At 30.6% G+C, this 14,766-nt stretch overlaps 1 protein-coding gene and 1 long non-coding RNA gene across 6 annotated transcripts in view; one reads left to right on the forward strand and one right to left on the reverse strand.

The window, feature by feature from the left end:
* LOC122271405 (uncharacterized) overlaps positions 1–6,593 on the reverse strand; it is a 64,899-nt gene extending 58,306 nt beyond the window's left edge. Inside the window, exon 1 of the long non-coding RNA XR_006226356.3 lies at positions 6,463–6,593. This is a non-coding gene — a long non-coding RNA (uncharacterized LOC122271405). The remainder of the gene's footprint in view (positions 1–6,462) is intronic.
* The window catches only part of LOC107439300 (Copper transporter 1A), a 60,262-nt gene extending 46,820 nt beyond the window's left edge, over positions 1–13,442 (forward strand). For 4 of the 5 annotated variants that reach the window (XM_016051852.5, XM_016051855.5, XM_016051854.5 and 1 more), the window contains exons 2-5: positions 3,670–3,893; positions 8,859–8,925; positions 10,576–10,741; positions 11,535–13,442. In XM_016051852.5, coding sequence (XP_015907338.2) covers positions 3,696–3,893; positions 8,859–8,925; positions 10,576–10,741; positions 11,535–11,736 — 633 coding nt within the window. In that variant the 5' untranslated portion in view covers positions 3,670–3,695 and the 3' untranslated portion in view covers positions 11,737–13,442. Of the gene's footprint in view, positions 1–357; positions 561–3,669; positions 3,894–8,858; positions 8,926–10,575; positions 10,742–11,534 lie in introns of those variants that run through there. The other variant, XM_016051853.5, reaches the window with a different exon arrangement.
* The last annotated feature ends 1,324 nt before the right edge of the window (positions 13,443–14,766 follow it).

Genomic DNA, 14,766 nt, shown 5'->3' on the forward strand with positions numbered 1-14,766 from the left:
ATAAAAAAAAAACATTTAATAGTATTTAAAATATTTCTTTTAAAGTTCAGTCAATTTTTAGCAACAAATAATTTGTATAATATACAAGTGATGTTTGATTTACAGATTTATATGACATCTATACGACAGGGGGGGGGGAATAACCCTAAAGTGTAAACCTTAATCTTTAAAAAACTTCGAATGTTTTCACCCTTTTTACATTTTTATTACATACATATATTTTATTTATAAATTACTTCCAGTTGTAGTTCTTATTATTTATTTGTAACGAATCAACACGCAAATCAAAAATTCCTTATCTTTAAAAACTCGCTCAGATAATAGCCATTAAAGCCTCGAGTCAATGAGATTATTGCAGTTTAAGTAACCCGAATTAAATTTGTTATCACTTATCAGTGTAAACCAGTATGACTGTATCATACGCTATCGCAAGATAATATAACAACAGAGCACGTATTGTGTCACGTACAAGATAACACTCACGGGAGTCAAGTTTGTTAATTATCTCTTCTAACAAGTAGAAATATTATTTTAGGATGTTCTTTTAATAGTTACATCAGGTAAGTAAAGGTTGTTTCCAAAACTTGCTTTAGTTAAATTTAAGTTTATGTAAAAGGATAAAAAAATAACAGCATTAAATCTATTATGTCTATATCTTAAGATTAATTATTGGAATTATTAATTGTATTCTAATATTTTAACACTTAGTGTTGTTCCTATGTTCCCTTTGTCAAATTCTCTTAACTTTTCTTAAATTAAAAATGGCAAACATTGCTCTTTTGTTGACGCAGAATTTTTATTGAACATAATTCATACTTTTGTCATTTTGTATTAATTAGGTCAAAATACATGAAACTATGATATTAAGCTTTTCAATAATTTTTTGTTGTAAAATACCGCATGAAAACCATGTCTTTTTTCGCGTTCAAGATAAAATCTTCCAAACTCGGCTCACTTCCAAACGATAATTTTTCAAATTTGCATTTATTTGCAGTTATTCTGATTTAAGAGGAACGGTTTTTCATCATTGAAATTTCTTTAATTTATGAAATCAATTACTGATAAATTTTTGAATATGAATGAAAAAACAATTACAACTACTTTTTTTTGTTTTTTGGATTTTATATTTTAGGGCAAATATAATTCCGATAATCTAAGAAATTTTTTTAGAACTATTACATTATTTTTTATAATTAAAAAATACCAAAATATATTTTTGCTTGTAATTAGAGGGTCAGAAAAATATATATACAATAGGGACATTGATGTCCCATCTGCGGTAAAGGGCTAACAACCCTTTTCAGAATGGTATTTGCCGAAATTCGCGAGTAAAAGAATAGGGTTTTAATTTAAGTAAGCCAGTTATTTTACAGTTCTCCACTTGTAATTTAAAGTTACGGATAGTGAAATACGGTATCTGTATGCGTGATTTATACTAGCTATATTCCGATATTAAATGCTAACTTCGGAATAATTTCAAGTTATTTTTGTGTTTCCATGTAAGAGTGGTGTAGATGACATTGTCACGCTTTTCTGAATTTCGATGTTCTAATATTAGAACTATGTATATTTCGCTCGAAAGTGCACTTGTCATAATAAAAAAGTCTTGAGAATAAGTTTGAATACGAACTTAAAATACTATCTGAATTTTAGATTGCATGCATTTTTATTTCAAATCGCCTTGTTTAGGATCTAATATCTAATATATAAGGAGTTTTTAAAAAGTGTTCTGCAGTCAGTAAATTTCGCAGGCATAACATATAATTGTTGAGCAATCTCTGAACAATTAATGAAGGGGCCCAGGAGCCTCTTATAGTTTTAAAAAGTTCTAAGTCTATGTTATGTATAGTGAAAGAGAAAGGAGAAAAAAAAGATATAAATCCCCTTAAATAACTTTTGCTCTAATAATCGGATATTTTCGCGCACTAAATCCTAAATTAGAGTCTTAAAAATTCAAAAAGTTGACCTCATGCCAAGTAGTCAGTAGTTATTACTAATTAAATTACAGAATCAAACAAAACACGTATTTTCGTTGAATAAATATGCGTTTTTTTCCAACTAATTTAGATTTTTAACAATCAAAATATGAGGGGGTGTAGGTACAATTTGGAAAAATTTCTTCCAATAGTATAATCAGGAGAGCTTTTGGAAGTTCGGGTCCCATAATGTTAATATCTCTTTTCGGGTCCCTTAATGTTAATATATCTTTTTGCGTATTTATAGAAATAACTCTGCTACATTATAAACGAATCGAAAGATTTTTGCACAACCATTATAACCGTTCATATAAAGATAATTCCATGCATGAATAATTTTTAATAATCATTTATTATTTTATTTAATAACAGTCGATAAAAATTTTTTAAAGGTAAGGTACGTAAATTTTTGCAACATTTTAAATTATACGATTTTAAAGGGAAAAATCCAAGATTTAAAAAGTATTAAACGAATAGATTTTGGGAATTTACTTTCTTTTTTTTCCTCTCCAAATTTTATAACTCAAAAACTATTTGACCGATTTCATTTAAATTTTAGATTTTGTCATTTAAAATCATGTAAATTAAAATTACGTAAACATTTATGTACCTTACAATTTCTAAGTTTTTTTCACCATTATTAAATAAGGTAATTAAAAAATTATTACATTATTATTATTATTTTGGGAATTATTATTATTTGAGGAAAACGAATCTTAAAACTGTCTTAAAAATTGTTTGATAGGCTTAAAAAAAATCCCTTAATTTTTAGAAATTGGCAGAAATAAGAAAAAGGATCACAACTTTTGACACTTTCCAGACTTAACTATTTCAACAAAATTTTCCAGATTGCAGTTACACTTCATAATCAAAATTCAAAAATTCCGTCGGAAAAAGAAGGTATGTTTATTCAGAGAAAAACCGTTGCGTGTCTGATTTTGTAACTTAATTTGTAGTTAGCACTATTAACTGACATATTTAAGATCAACCCCTTGCACCGTTAAGATTGGCTTTTAGTACGTGAAAATATAATCAATAGAGCAAAAGTAAATCTTGCTGATGTTACTTTGCCATACTTTAAATTTTTATCTTCCGACTTCAATTATTTCTATCGGGTTTATAATTAGACTGAAGATTGGTTAAACTATTATTAATGAATACATCTCGTATTCTTGAAATACAGGAAAACTACTCAAATGATAAATAACTAATCTAAGGGGCAAGTTACAAAAAAATATATATTATATCAACATGATGAATACAGGACAATGGATGATACTACACTAAAAGGTTTTTCCTTTTAGTGTTAGGTTGTTTCCTCACGTCCTTTTTTACAAGCATCTTTTAAGAAGGTTTCTGTTTAAAGTAGTTTACGAAATGAAATATAGATGGCAGCACAAAGTCACGTGATTAGTAAATGTTAATTTTCATGTATTATGTAGTTAAGTTCTGTGTGTTTTGTCTCAATAAAGTTGTGGTATTAAAACCGGCATGGTAATTTCAAAGGGATTCCCCCCCCCCGAGAAGAATACCTTTACAGTTATGGTCATTAATGATGCCATCTAGTGGTGGTTTCTGATTTTTCCACAACATTGCATACATTTGAACAATATTCGGAATTTGCCACTAGCATTATAGTTTTAAATATCTAAATATGATAACCGTATTAATGAATTTTTTTAAATCTTTGCAGTTTCAGAGTAGAATCTTCTATCCATCATGATGTTGCCGCTCACCTACAAATCCCTCATCTTATTGGGCTTATGCGCCCTGGCATACTCCGCAGCTCCTTCTACCAATGCACCTCATGAAAAAATGATAATGGACCAATCATATTCCATGGAGCATCCTGGACACGATGGCCATGACCATGATAAAATGGACATGGGAAATGACACTCACGACATGGGCATGTCGGTAAGTGTACTTCCAATAAAACCTTCTTTTATATTACTGCTGAGTTCATACTTAAAAAACATATAGTAATTTTATTAAGCCTATTTTAAAAGTATTATTAAAATTGCTGTCTACTACTGTTCAAAATTAGGTTCTCGCAAACATATACTGAAGATCATTTCATTACCTGAGAATAAAGTCACTTGATGTGCTTTATATTATTTAAAAGAAGAAAGAGAAATTTCGCGAATAAGAAAGCAGTTTTGTAATTCACCATTTTTATCAATATTCTTTTCTCAAATAAATTTTTAGGGGGATATTTTAAAAATTTTTTTAATTTTTTTAAAAAATGAATTCGACAATATGCATTCATACACAGCCCAAAATATTTTTCGTAAAAATTTAATTCATACTTCATAGTGAACTGAAGAAAAAAATCGCCAGGACAATATTTTTCTAAAAAATCGTGAAATTTTTTAGAACAGTTTACGTGTACCAGACTACTTTTAAAAAACGCAAACGACAAACTTAAAAAAAAAAAAAAAAATAACAATAATTAGCTCTGATTCAGAATAATAAGGGCAAATTTTTTTGTAAAAGAATAATAATTATTTTTTTTTTTTTTTTAAATCTTAAAATGTTTTGAAATGTTTGATTAGAAAGCTTTAGTCAAATGTTTATTTAGAAAGTTATAACAGTTCTCAAAACAATTGTATTAATGGAGTCTCTGAAAAATTTGTAATAGTTTGAGATGAATCTATAAAAGATTCTTATAGAACTGTTACATTAAAGCATAGTCAGTACCAATTAGTTAATATTCCCTTATATCAATGTTTAATTAAAATTTGTAATCGAAATGCAGATTTCTTTAATAAAATAATTTTGTTGTTGTCGCTAATGGCATTTAGACCAGCCAAGCTCACCAGCCATTGTCCTTTCAAATTAAGTTCGGAAGAAGCTCTTTTCGTGTGACAAGAGAGCACCACAAGGGTGAAATTGCGACTTAGCTCAGAATCTCACTCATAGATAGTAAAGCAACACATTCGCAAGGCCATTTCTACAATTTAGACATAGATCTGAAGGAAAGGAAATTTTTTCTAGATCTCTGAACCAGTGGTTCGGCTCAGTGACTGATCACAGGACTTTCGGTTCCACAGATTTTACGAGCATATATATCGCATGTATTCTGTGGGTCTTAGCGACTTCGAGGATCGAACCCCCATCCCTCCTGACAGAAGTCAGAGTGATGGGGGTTCGTTATTTCCAACTCCAATTGCGAATATTTGAGGGCCATGGTACCTCTGAGGTACCACGACCCTCAAATAATTTTAAAGGTTTTCTATAATTTTGGGATGAAAACTAAGTAACTATGCCCCTTTACATTTTTGTACAAAAGTAAATTATACTGTATTGATAGGGATAGATTATTTTCAAAATCAGATGACAGTGACGAATCCATGATTTAGAAGCTACAAAATTTCACAAGATTTGTTACCGCATTTGACGAAAATAATACATAAATGTGAAACCACTGAATTTCTCACCATAAAAATTTGATAAAGCAAAGTTAGCAATTGGGTTTTTGACAAAATGACTGAATTTCCAAAAAGTTTAAAACAATGAATCCTGCGAGTAAGGCTTTATGCATGAACAATGTATACAATTAATGGATGAGTTCTAAGTTTTAACTATCGAATCAAAAGATTTTTACTATCATTATTAATTAAAAATAAAAAATGCTAATCGAAAATCCAAATTTTTCGATTCTTTAAATCGTTTACTTTAAAATCCGCATTTGCATTCAAAGAAAATTTGATGTTCTAAGCACACACACAAAAATTAGGAATATCAGGACAAAAACTTGGAAATCAAGGAAAATAAGGACAAAAGTTTTTTTTTTTCAAAGGAATATCAGGACAACGAACCATGTGTAATTTATATAAATGATAAATGTCAATACTTTTTCATTGATGTGCGTATCGATGAAATTTTCGCCTGTCCATTTTACTGTACCTATTTTCTTAAACACGCTTTTCCAGTGGTGTCCATTTCCGTAAACACGCATTTCGATCTGAGTCCAGATTTAAAAACTCACCACTCGCAAATGTTAAAACCTAATTTTGACATATTTGATCAAGATTGAGAGTTTTAGAATTTCCGATCACAATTTAACATCAGAAAATAACTCTATTGCTAAGTGTTACCGACAGACAAGGAGATTACGGTAGAGCTTGATTGTTCTAATGATTAAAATTCTGAATTTGTAATTTAAAGTGTGAAAATGAAAGTATTATCTGAACCAAAGGGCGATCCAGGAATGGACTTAAAAATTTATATCTTACAGCCCGGTGCAGTAGTGCATTACGTCAGGTAAAGTTAACTTCAAACTATATTAAATGGGTATATATTAACATATATATTTTTTGCCAATAGCCCATTGTGCGATGTAAATTAACAACAATAACAATAACACATATTTTTAGGGGTTATTATCAATTCTAGAAATTAATGACCACATTTTGTACAAACGAATAGGTTATATGACGGCAAACATAATAACATGATTTACATAATTATAATTACAATTTACCTTTAGTCGACTCTTTCTTCTTCGCCAATTGCTTGATACTAAGCAGTTGAAGACAAAATCTCAATCAACTAGACAATCACATTTAATAGCGAAAACTGTAATTTTACACACACATGCGTCCCGCAGTGGACTGATCGTTAAGACACGGTTCCCAGCAGATCGCCGAAGTCAAGCATCACTGGCTGCGGTCAGTGAGCGGGTGGGTGACCACTTGGATCAGCCTGCATATGGTGTGCGGTATTGGTCCTCGTTAAACTGTTCTAACGTAAAGTTCTCGACTTCTCGTGCAGGTCGTCGGGCTACTGAAGCGAAGCCCCTCTGCAGAGGATCAATATTGTGATGGCATGTCTTCGGATCATCCTCAGGGACGTTTCCCAGACGGTCGCCAATAGCCCATTGTGCAGCTCTAGTGCGACGTAAATGAACAACAACTACAACAACAACACACACATGCCTTGGAGCGTATAGGCCTTATTTAGATTGCAGAAAAGTGAGACGAACTCTCTGCGTTTGCTTATCCGCCTTGTTTATTTTATTTATTAATTAATGCAACATACATTTGCAAAGCGTGGAGGTAGCTGGTTCGAATCCCACTGTTACCTTGGATTATCATCGTGCTATAATTTTCAGTATTGTGCTATCTGTCCTTTTATTTGGCAAAGGTTTATAATCCTAAATTGAGCATACACAAGCCTGCAAGTGTATGTTATTCCAATAAATAAATAAAAACATTTGCAGACCAGTGGGCTCAACTAAGGTAGTAGTAGTAGTTTATTTACGTCGCACTATACCTGCACAATGGGCTATTGGTGACGGTCTGGGAAACATCCCTGAGGATGATCCGAAGACATGCCATCGCAATTTTGATCCTCTGCCGAGGGGATGGCACCACCGCTTCGGTAGCCCGACGACCTGCACGCGAAGTCGAGAACTTTACGATAGAACAGTTAGTTTAACGAGGACCCATACCGCAGACCCTCGGTCCCTACGTAGACTGATCCAAGTGGTCACCCACCCGCACACTGATCGCAGCCAGTGACGCTTGACTTCGGTGATCTGCTGGGAACATCTTAACGATCAGTCCACTGCGGGACGGCTCAATTAAGGCAAACAAATCTTTGTCAAGTAGAAGGACGGATAGCACAATACAGAAAACAAAGTATACATCCAGGATTAAGACGGGATTCGAACCCGCTCCTTCCACGTTTAACAGTGCGCTTAAAGGGCGGTACTACTCTGCCAGAGGGAGGCCCGTTATAGGCCTTGTTCGCATTGTTTATTGGTACAACATACGTTTGCAGACTTGTGTGCTTAATTAAGCCTTTGTCAAGTAGAACAGATAGCACAATGCAGAGAAGGACAGCATCCAGAGTAACAGCAGGATTCGAACCCGCTACATCCACGCTACGCACAGCGTTTGGTGGGCGATACCGCTCGGTTCGTATTGTTCTACCACGAAACATTTTGGATTTATTTATTCATTCTTATGCAAACTTGTGTACTTATTGTAAAGTAAGGTTTATAATAACTGTTAAATTAAAGAACAAATAAGACAAGTTAGAGTAGGGCATCACAAACATACATTCAGGATTACGAACCCATTTCCTCCAAGAGCGTTTGGTAGTAAGTTGAAACCCCTCGGTCATTTCTGCTTTTGAGTAACTCTAGCTTTAATCTTAAGAGTTTATTGAAAACTAATGCTTATTAAAATTTTTACTTGAAAACATATGTCCTTAACTCGTTACATTCATCTGCGCATGGCCTGTTATATAACGAGAACGAGAAAAGATGTTTTGTTAAAAACGCATATTTCTAAATTCAGTTAAATATTAAGTAACACGTTTTCTCACTAAGCTTCTTTGTAAGCCAACATTCTCCTAAATAGTCGTTGAAAAATCTCTAAATTTGAAGCTTTAACTTCAGTTTAATCAAGCGAATCCGAAATCGAGTAGGTGGAATCGTTCCCAGGATGTGTTCTGCATTTCCTATTGTGAGCAACTTTTTTTATTATTTACGTACAGGATTACCTTTTTATTCATAGTATTTATTGTGATTTCTGAAAGTTTTATAAAGCCATCCATGGTACAAAAACCATTTTATGTACACATGCTTAGTAGCGATGCAACTAAATTGATTTGTGAACTTTTTTCCGCCTAACACCTCCAAGAGAGAACAAAAATCATCCAATTTGTTAAATGAAAAATTTCGAATGAATAAAACTAAATACATTTTTAAATTTCATAGAGTGTTTAAAAAGAGAAAGTACATAGAGTTGAAATCAGTGCGCATCAAAACATTTAAAGTTGCTACATAACACATTTGTTGCTTTCTTTGAAACACTTGTGTAATAATAGCATTTCTTAATTTTTATTGCAAATAATTTATTATTTTTTTAGATGTTTTTTCATTTCCGAGTGCACGAAGTTGTCCTTTTCGCCGACTGGAAGATTACTACAGTTGGAGGTAGGATTATTATGATTTAAATTAAATTTCATTTTCATACTATAGATTAATGAATTGTTTTAGACTTGCTGAATACCTGTACTTCATAGATTGATGAATTATTTTAGACCAACTGAATACCCGTACTTCATAGATTGATGAATTATTTTAGACCAACTGAATACCCGTACTTCATAGATTGATGAATTATTTTAGACCAACTGAATACCCGTACTTCATAGATTGATGAATTATTTTAGACCAACTGAATACCCGTACTTCATAGATTGATGAATTATTTTAGACAAACTGAATACCCGTATTGATGAATTATTTTAGACAAACTGAATACCCGTATTGATGAATTATTTTAGACAAACTGAATACCCGTATTGATGAATTATTTTAGACAAACTGAATACCCGTATTGATGAATTATTTTAGACAAACTGAATACCCGTATTGATGAATTATTTTAGACAAACTGAATACCCGTATTGATGAATTATTTTAGACAAACTGAATACCCGTATTGATGAATTATTTTAGACAAACTGAATACCCGTATTGATGAATTATTTTAGACAAACTGAATACCCGTATTGATGAATTATTTTAGACAAACTGAATACCCGTATTGATGAATTATTTTAGACAAACTGAATACCCGTATTGATGAATTATTTTAGACAAACTGAATACCCGTATTGATGAATTATTTTAGACTAGTTGAATACCCGTATTTTATACAGGGTGAAAAAACAGAATCAGTTCTGAACTGTCAAGTTCTGTTCTATAAAGGCATACACAAAACTGAAAGACAAACACCGACACAAATAATAAAGCTAAAATAATTCCAATGTTTTTTTAAAAAATTATTTATTATTATTTGTTGCCCCTCAAGGTTATTTTACGTTATTAGATTCAGCAAAACACGTATTTAGTAGTATATCCCATCAAAATAGAGATTAATTGAATTTAGTATCATTTCTCATGTTGTTGAACTCATAATATTTAAAATTTACCTTATTCAAGCAACTTTCTCCTGTACTTATATCTTTGAGGGGCCTTAAAAAACTTATTTGCGCAGTATTTACCCCGAAAATGCACAGTATTAATGCAGCTTTAATAGGCACCAAATATAGTATAAAATAGTTTGAACCTATATAAAAGTTTATTTGGTACCTATTAAAACTGCAACAATTATTATAATGCAAGTATTACCAAAATTAAGCATCATTATCACCAATGATAGTATGGCGACTTTTCACGATTCCCCATAACGAATCAGTACATAGCTTAGTTTTTTAATTTCAGTTAGTATCTACTTATTAACAAAATGAATGACGCAACATTGACGTCAGTAATTGTTTTCCTAATAATTTACGCTCTCTTAAACGAAATAGTACCACTCCTCCATTTATTTTGCTTTATAATACACAACTAATTTTTTTACTTCAATTCGTAACTGTTACCAAAATTAATCTGGTCTCAAAACAATGCTCGTCAACAATTTAAAAAAAAAACTTAATAAATTATAAACTGACAAATTCGCATGAATAAAGCAGAAAAAATGGACACAAATGCTTAATTCACGTTGTTCTGCTTTGTTCATGCGTAGCACGAAGCATATCCTATCTTCATTTGAATTTAAATGTTTACTTATTTCAGGTATGGTCGCATCTGTGATTGGGATCTTCATCCTGGGGATGCTGTACGAGGGTTTGAAATATTTCCGAGAACATCTCTTCAAGCAATACGTATCCACCATCGAATTCTCAACAGTCGCCATCACGGCAGAAAGTGGAAAGGTGAACCAAGTCCACAAAGTGGAAAGGTAATCAATTTTAAAAAACGTGTTATGTCTCTTTCTGTTATTCTGCTATTAAAGGCGATTTTCGTTGGGAAAAGATATTTTGCGAACAGCTTTTTAATGTTTCTAAGCATTTTAAAGCTGTTTTTTTTTTTTATCAAACTCATTAGAAATACCACATAATTCTTTTTCAAGAAGTCTTTTTAATCGTTTTAAACTCAATGAAATAATCAGATTGAACTCAATATTTTTTATCACATAGCAATGTAAAACTGCATACTTTTCTTCTAAGTTTCACCTCTAAGTTAAATGTTAAAAACTTTATGGTTTACCTAAACTCATTTTTTCTATACTTAAAGTTACCAATGGAAGTTGAAACAGAATTTTTCATGAAAAGTTTTTCCCAGTGATATAGCGTCCTGCTTTTTGGCACCAAATGCACTTATTTTATTTTTATCGAACTTGCAATCTTCCACTCTTTACTAAAGAAGTAAGCCGTCATCTATTAACTATTAAAATGGGATTGGTTAAAGTGGAACGCGAAACTTAAATTCATTGAGTCCTCAAATCCAAAAATATACTATTTTTTTTAAAACTTTGTTTCCTTTCTCAAAAATGCTCGATACTTTTAAGAACAAATGTTTTAACTTACATAGCGCAATTTATATTAAATGCTTCAAACAAAACCTTTAGCTTATTTGCTCGATTTTCTTCCATTAAAATGTAAGTGACACAAAGATAAAAGATTGAAGTTATAAATTAGGTACTTCTATGCATCTAAAACTGTTGGTCATTGCATGCAATTTTTCTTTTTCAGGCATCGCATGCTGAGCTATGCACATGCGATTCAAACTGGTCTTCACGTAGTTCAAATCGTGGTCAGCTATTTCTTGATGCTTATTTTCATGACCTACAATGGTTGGCTTTGCATAGCCGTAGTCTTGGGCTCCGGAGTCGGTTACTTCGTCTTTGGATGGAGGAAAGCATCTGTTGTGGACATTACAGAACACTGCCATTGATTTTTAGACACATTTAGAAAGTAAACTACCAATTTCATAAGATAAATTCAAAGCAAGTCATCGCTTCTTGTGTTTCAAGAAAAGAAAACCATTGAAATCAGTTAACAAAAGTAATATCGAGCTTTCCTGTCAAACTATTTAACGAATTAAATCTGATTTTGATATAAATATGTACAACAATTCCCTTAACTGTACGTGTTGATTGATTGATTTCGTAACCTAGGAGTACTGAAAATTGCAATATCTATTTTTGTAAGATAAATCAATGACGAGTTTTCAATCCATGTTTGAACCAAGGAAGACTACTGAAATTAGTTTACAAAAGTAATATCGAGCTTTTCCGCTAAACTACTTTATGATTTAACTCTGATTATGATATAAATATGTCAATTCCTGTAACGGAATTAGTCAACTAGCCACACTTAATAATTTCATTGGATGTCGATAGAATTATTTTTATCACATTTAACCTTCAACGTTGTCTTACAGAAAAAGCTAATGACGGTTCATAACTAGTAAAAAAGAAATTGTCCGATTTCATACATGTCTCCAAATCAGCAAATATAGATATTCCCACTTATGTAACGTACACCCCCACCTATGTATTAAATTCTTGCACCTGCTGATTCATTCTACAATGGCTGAAAGTCTATTTTGAGGAAGATTTTACAATTTCATTGTGGGAATTATATTTTCATATGACTGTGATGAACTTACGTGCAATAATGGAAATAATATTTAAGAATTTTTTTTTCTTCAGCTTTAACAATTTATATCAGTGGTAGCTTCATCATTTCCATTTTATTTTTTGTATAAGTTTTGTATAAATATATTGCGAATATTTGGTTTCATTAAATAAAAGTGCATTAAAATATTTATATTTAACGTTGGCATTTGCCAATTTATTTCGTTAGGAAATAAATTCAGTTTTTACAACAAAAGTTTAAAACAGTTAAGATGTCTTTTCAAATAATATGAATTTTTTTTAATAAAAAATTTAGAATAATTGAACATTTATATTGATAATTTTAAGGATGTTAATTTTAAAAATTAGTAATTTTAAGAAGCATAACTTTTAATAAATATTTAAATATTTTTTCAAAAATTGCTGTCTTAATATCAATGCCAAAAAATATGAAATATTTTTAATATGAAAAAAAGATGTACAGCTTTTATTTATAATTAATCATAAAATTATCAACTTATTTTACAAGAGATAGGAACTTAAATGTTTCTTCAAAGGAGATTATACTTAACACTTGTTACGTTTTGCATAGAATTGTTTTGAAATACTATGTAATTATTATATAATAAGCATGCATATTTAATTTCAGTAATTAATATACAGATCTTTAGAAATAAATTCTGTCAGATTTAAAAATATATTTTAAATAAAAATATACATACAGCTACTGTATAAGTGCATTTTTTATACATTTAATATTATAATGAGAAATTAAACTAATTAATTATTTACAATATATAAATTAAAATTTGAAACTGCATATTTGTAATTAAACCTAATAAGTGATGCAATACAAAGAATGTAAATCATGAATATCTCATATATTTAAATATACAATTGATCTCTATTGCATCATCTGAATTGTACATACAAATGTAAAAAATATTTGTAAATTTTTATATTGAATATTTATAACTGTTTGTGATTATGTACATGTAAATAAATATATGTATACCTTAAACGTGTATGCCTCCTTATAATCGCTTTAACAGAATATAACGACTTTAGGGGTAAACATTTTTATTTCCTGCTTAATTTGAGAGGCAGTGTCACTTAAAAACGTCAGACATTTTAATAGTTTTTATATGTCACTTTTAGATACCAGCATTCTATAGAATTTTAATTATTTTCCTGGCATTTTATATCCATTATTATTAACCATAAGTTTACTGCATACCTGACATTTTACATCCATTAATTATTAAAATATTCAGGGGTGATTGTTAGCTCAACTCAAAAATCCTGAAAATTTCTTGAGTAAAATCATTAATGACGCATTTCAAAAAATTTATGTCTTTATAAATTTAAAACATTGATATTTTCACAACATGAAATTCTAAATAAATTATATGCATCGTAATTCTTGTTCGAATATTTTTAAATAAAATACACAAGAATTTTTTATACATAAATGCATCAGTGATTTCTTGAAACTTATGGACCTTTGATTTTCCGGTTCGTGGTAAGTGAAAAATCAGGAAATCAGGATTTTTTCCAGAGCTCAATCATCTCTGAATATTAAACAAGAGAATAATTAAATTCTTTACCTAGGCATTTTACATAAAAAATAAATATTCTATAGCATCCATTAGTAAATCTATAGAATGACAAATGCTTTAAAGATAAAGTATGAAAAAATTAACGAAAACTGCCATTTAAAAATTTATTCAAAATATGTACAAAAGATTTATATAATTTTTATTTAAAAAATTTTATTTACCATTACCACAAGAAACTACTTTAAACTAACATCACAATCATTAGTCCCTAATTAAAAATATAAAATAATCATATTTAATACTTGACACTTAGGTATTCTGGCTTAGTAAAGGATAAAAAAAAAGTTCGGAATATTTTCATAAAATAGGAAAAATCAGGTCAATTTTTTGAAATAGTATGCTTATAACAGGCTATTTTTAAAAAATGTTGCTTCAACATTGACTCTAGTATCATAACCTATTAACATATTTCATATTAAGATAGATATTTTTAAATTTTTTCCAAGTCCCTGTACACTTGAAAAAGCTTTTAAAATGTATTCAGCCTTAATACTTAGAAACCAAATTCAATAGAACACATTTGAATGAATAAAATGAAACAAATAATATTCAAACGCATTAACTACTCAATAAGAAAAGAAATTATTAATTCTCCACAGTTTAACGTCCCGCAGTGGACTGATCGTTAAGACACGGTTCTCATCAGATCACCGAAGTCAAGCATCACTGGCTGCGGTCAGTGTGCGGGTGGGTGACCCACTTGGATCAGTCTGCGTAGGGACTGAG

Source organism: Parasteatoda tepidariorum, chromosome 6 (genome assembly GCF_982258835.1).
Source record: "Parasteatoda tepidariorum strain Cologne lab strain chromosome 6, Ptep-v5.0, whole genome shotgun sequence".
Classification (NCBI taxonomy): Eukaryota; Metazoa; Arthropoda; class Arachnida; order Araneae; family Theridiidae; genus Parasteatoda; species Parasteatoda tepidariorum.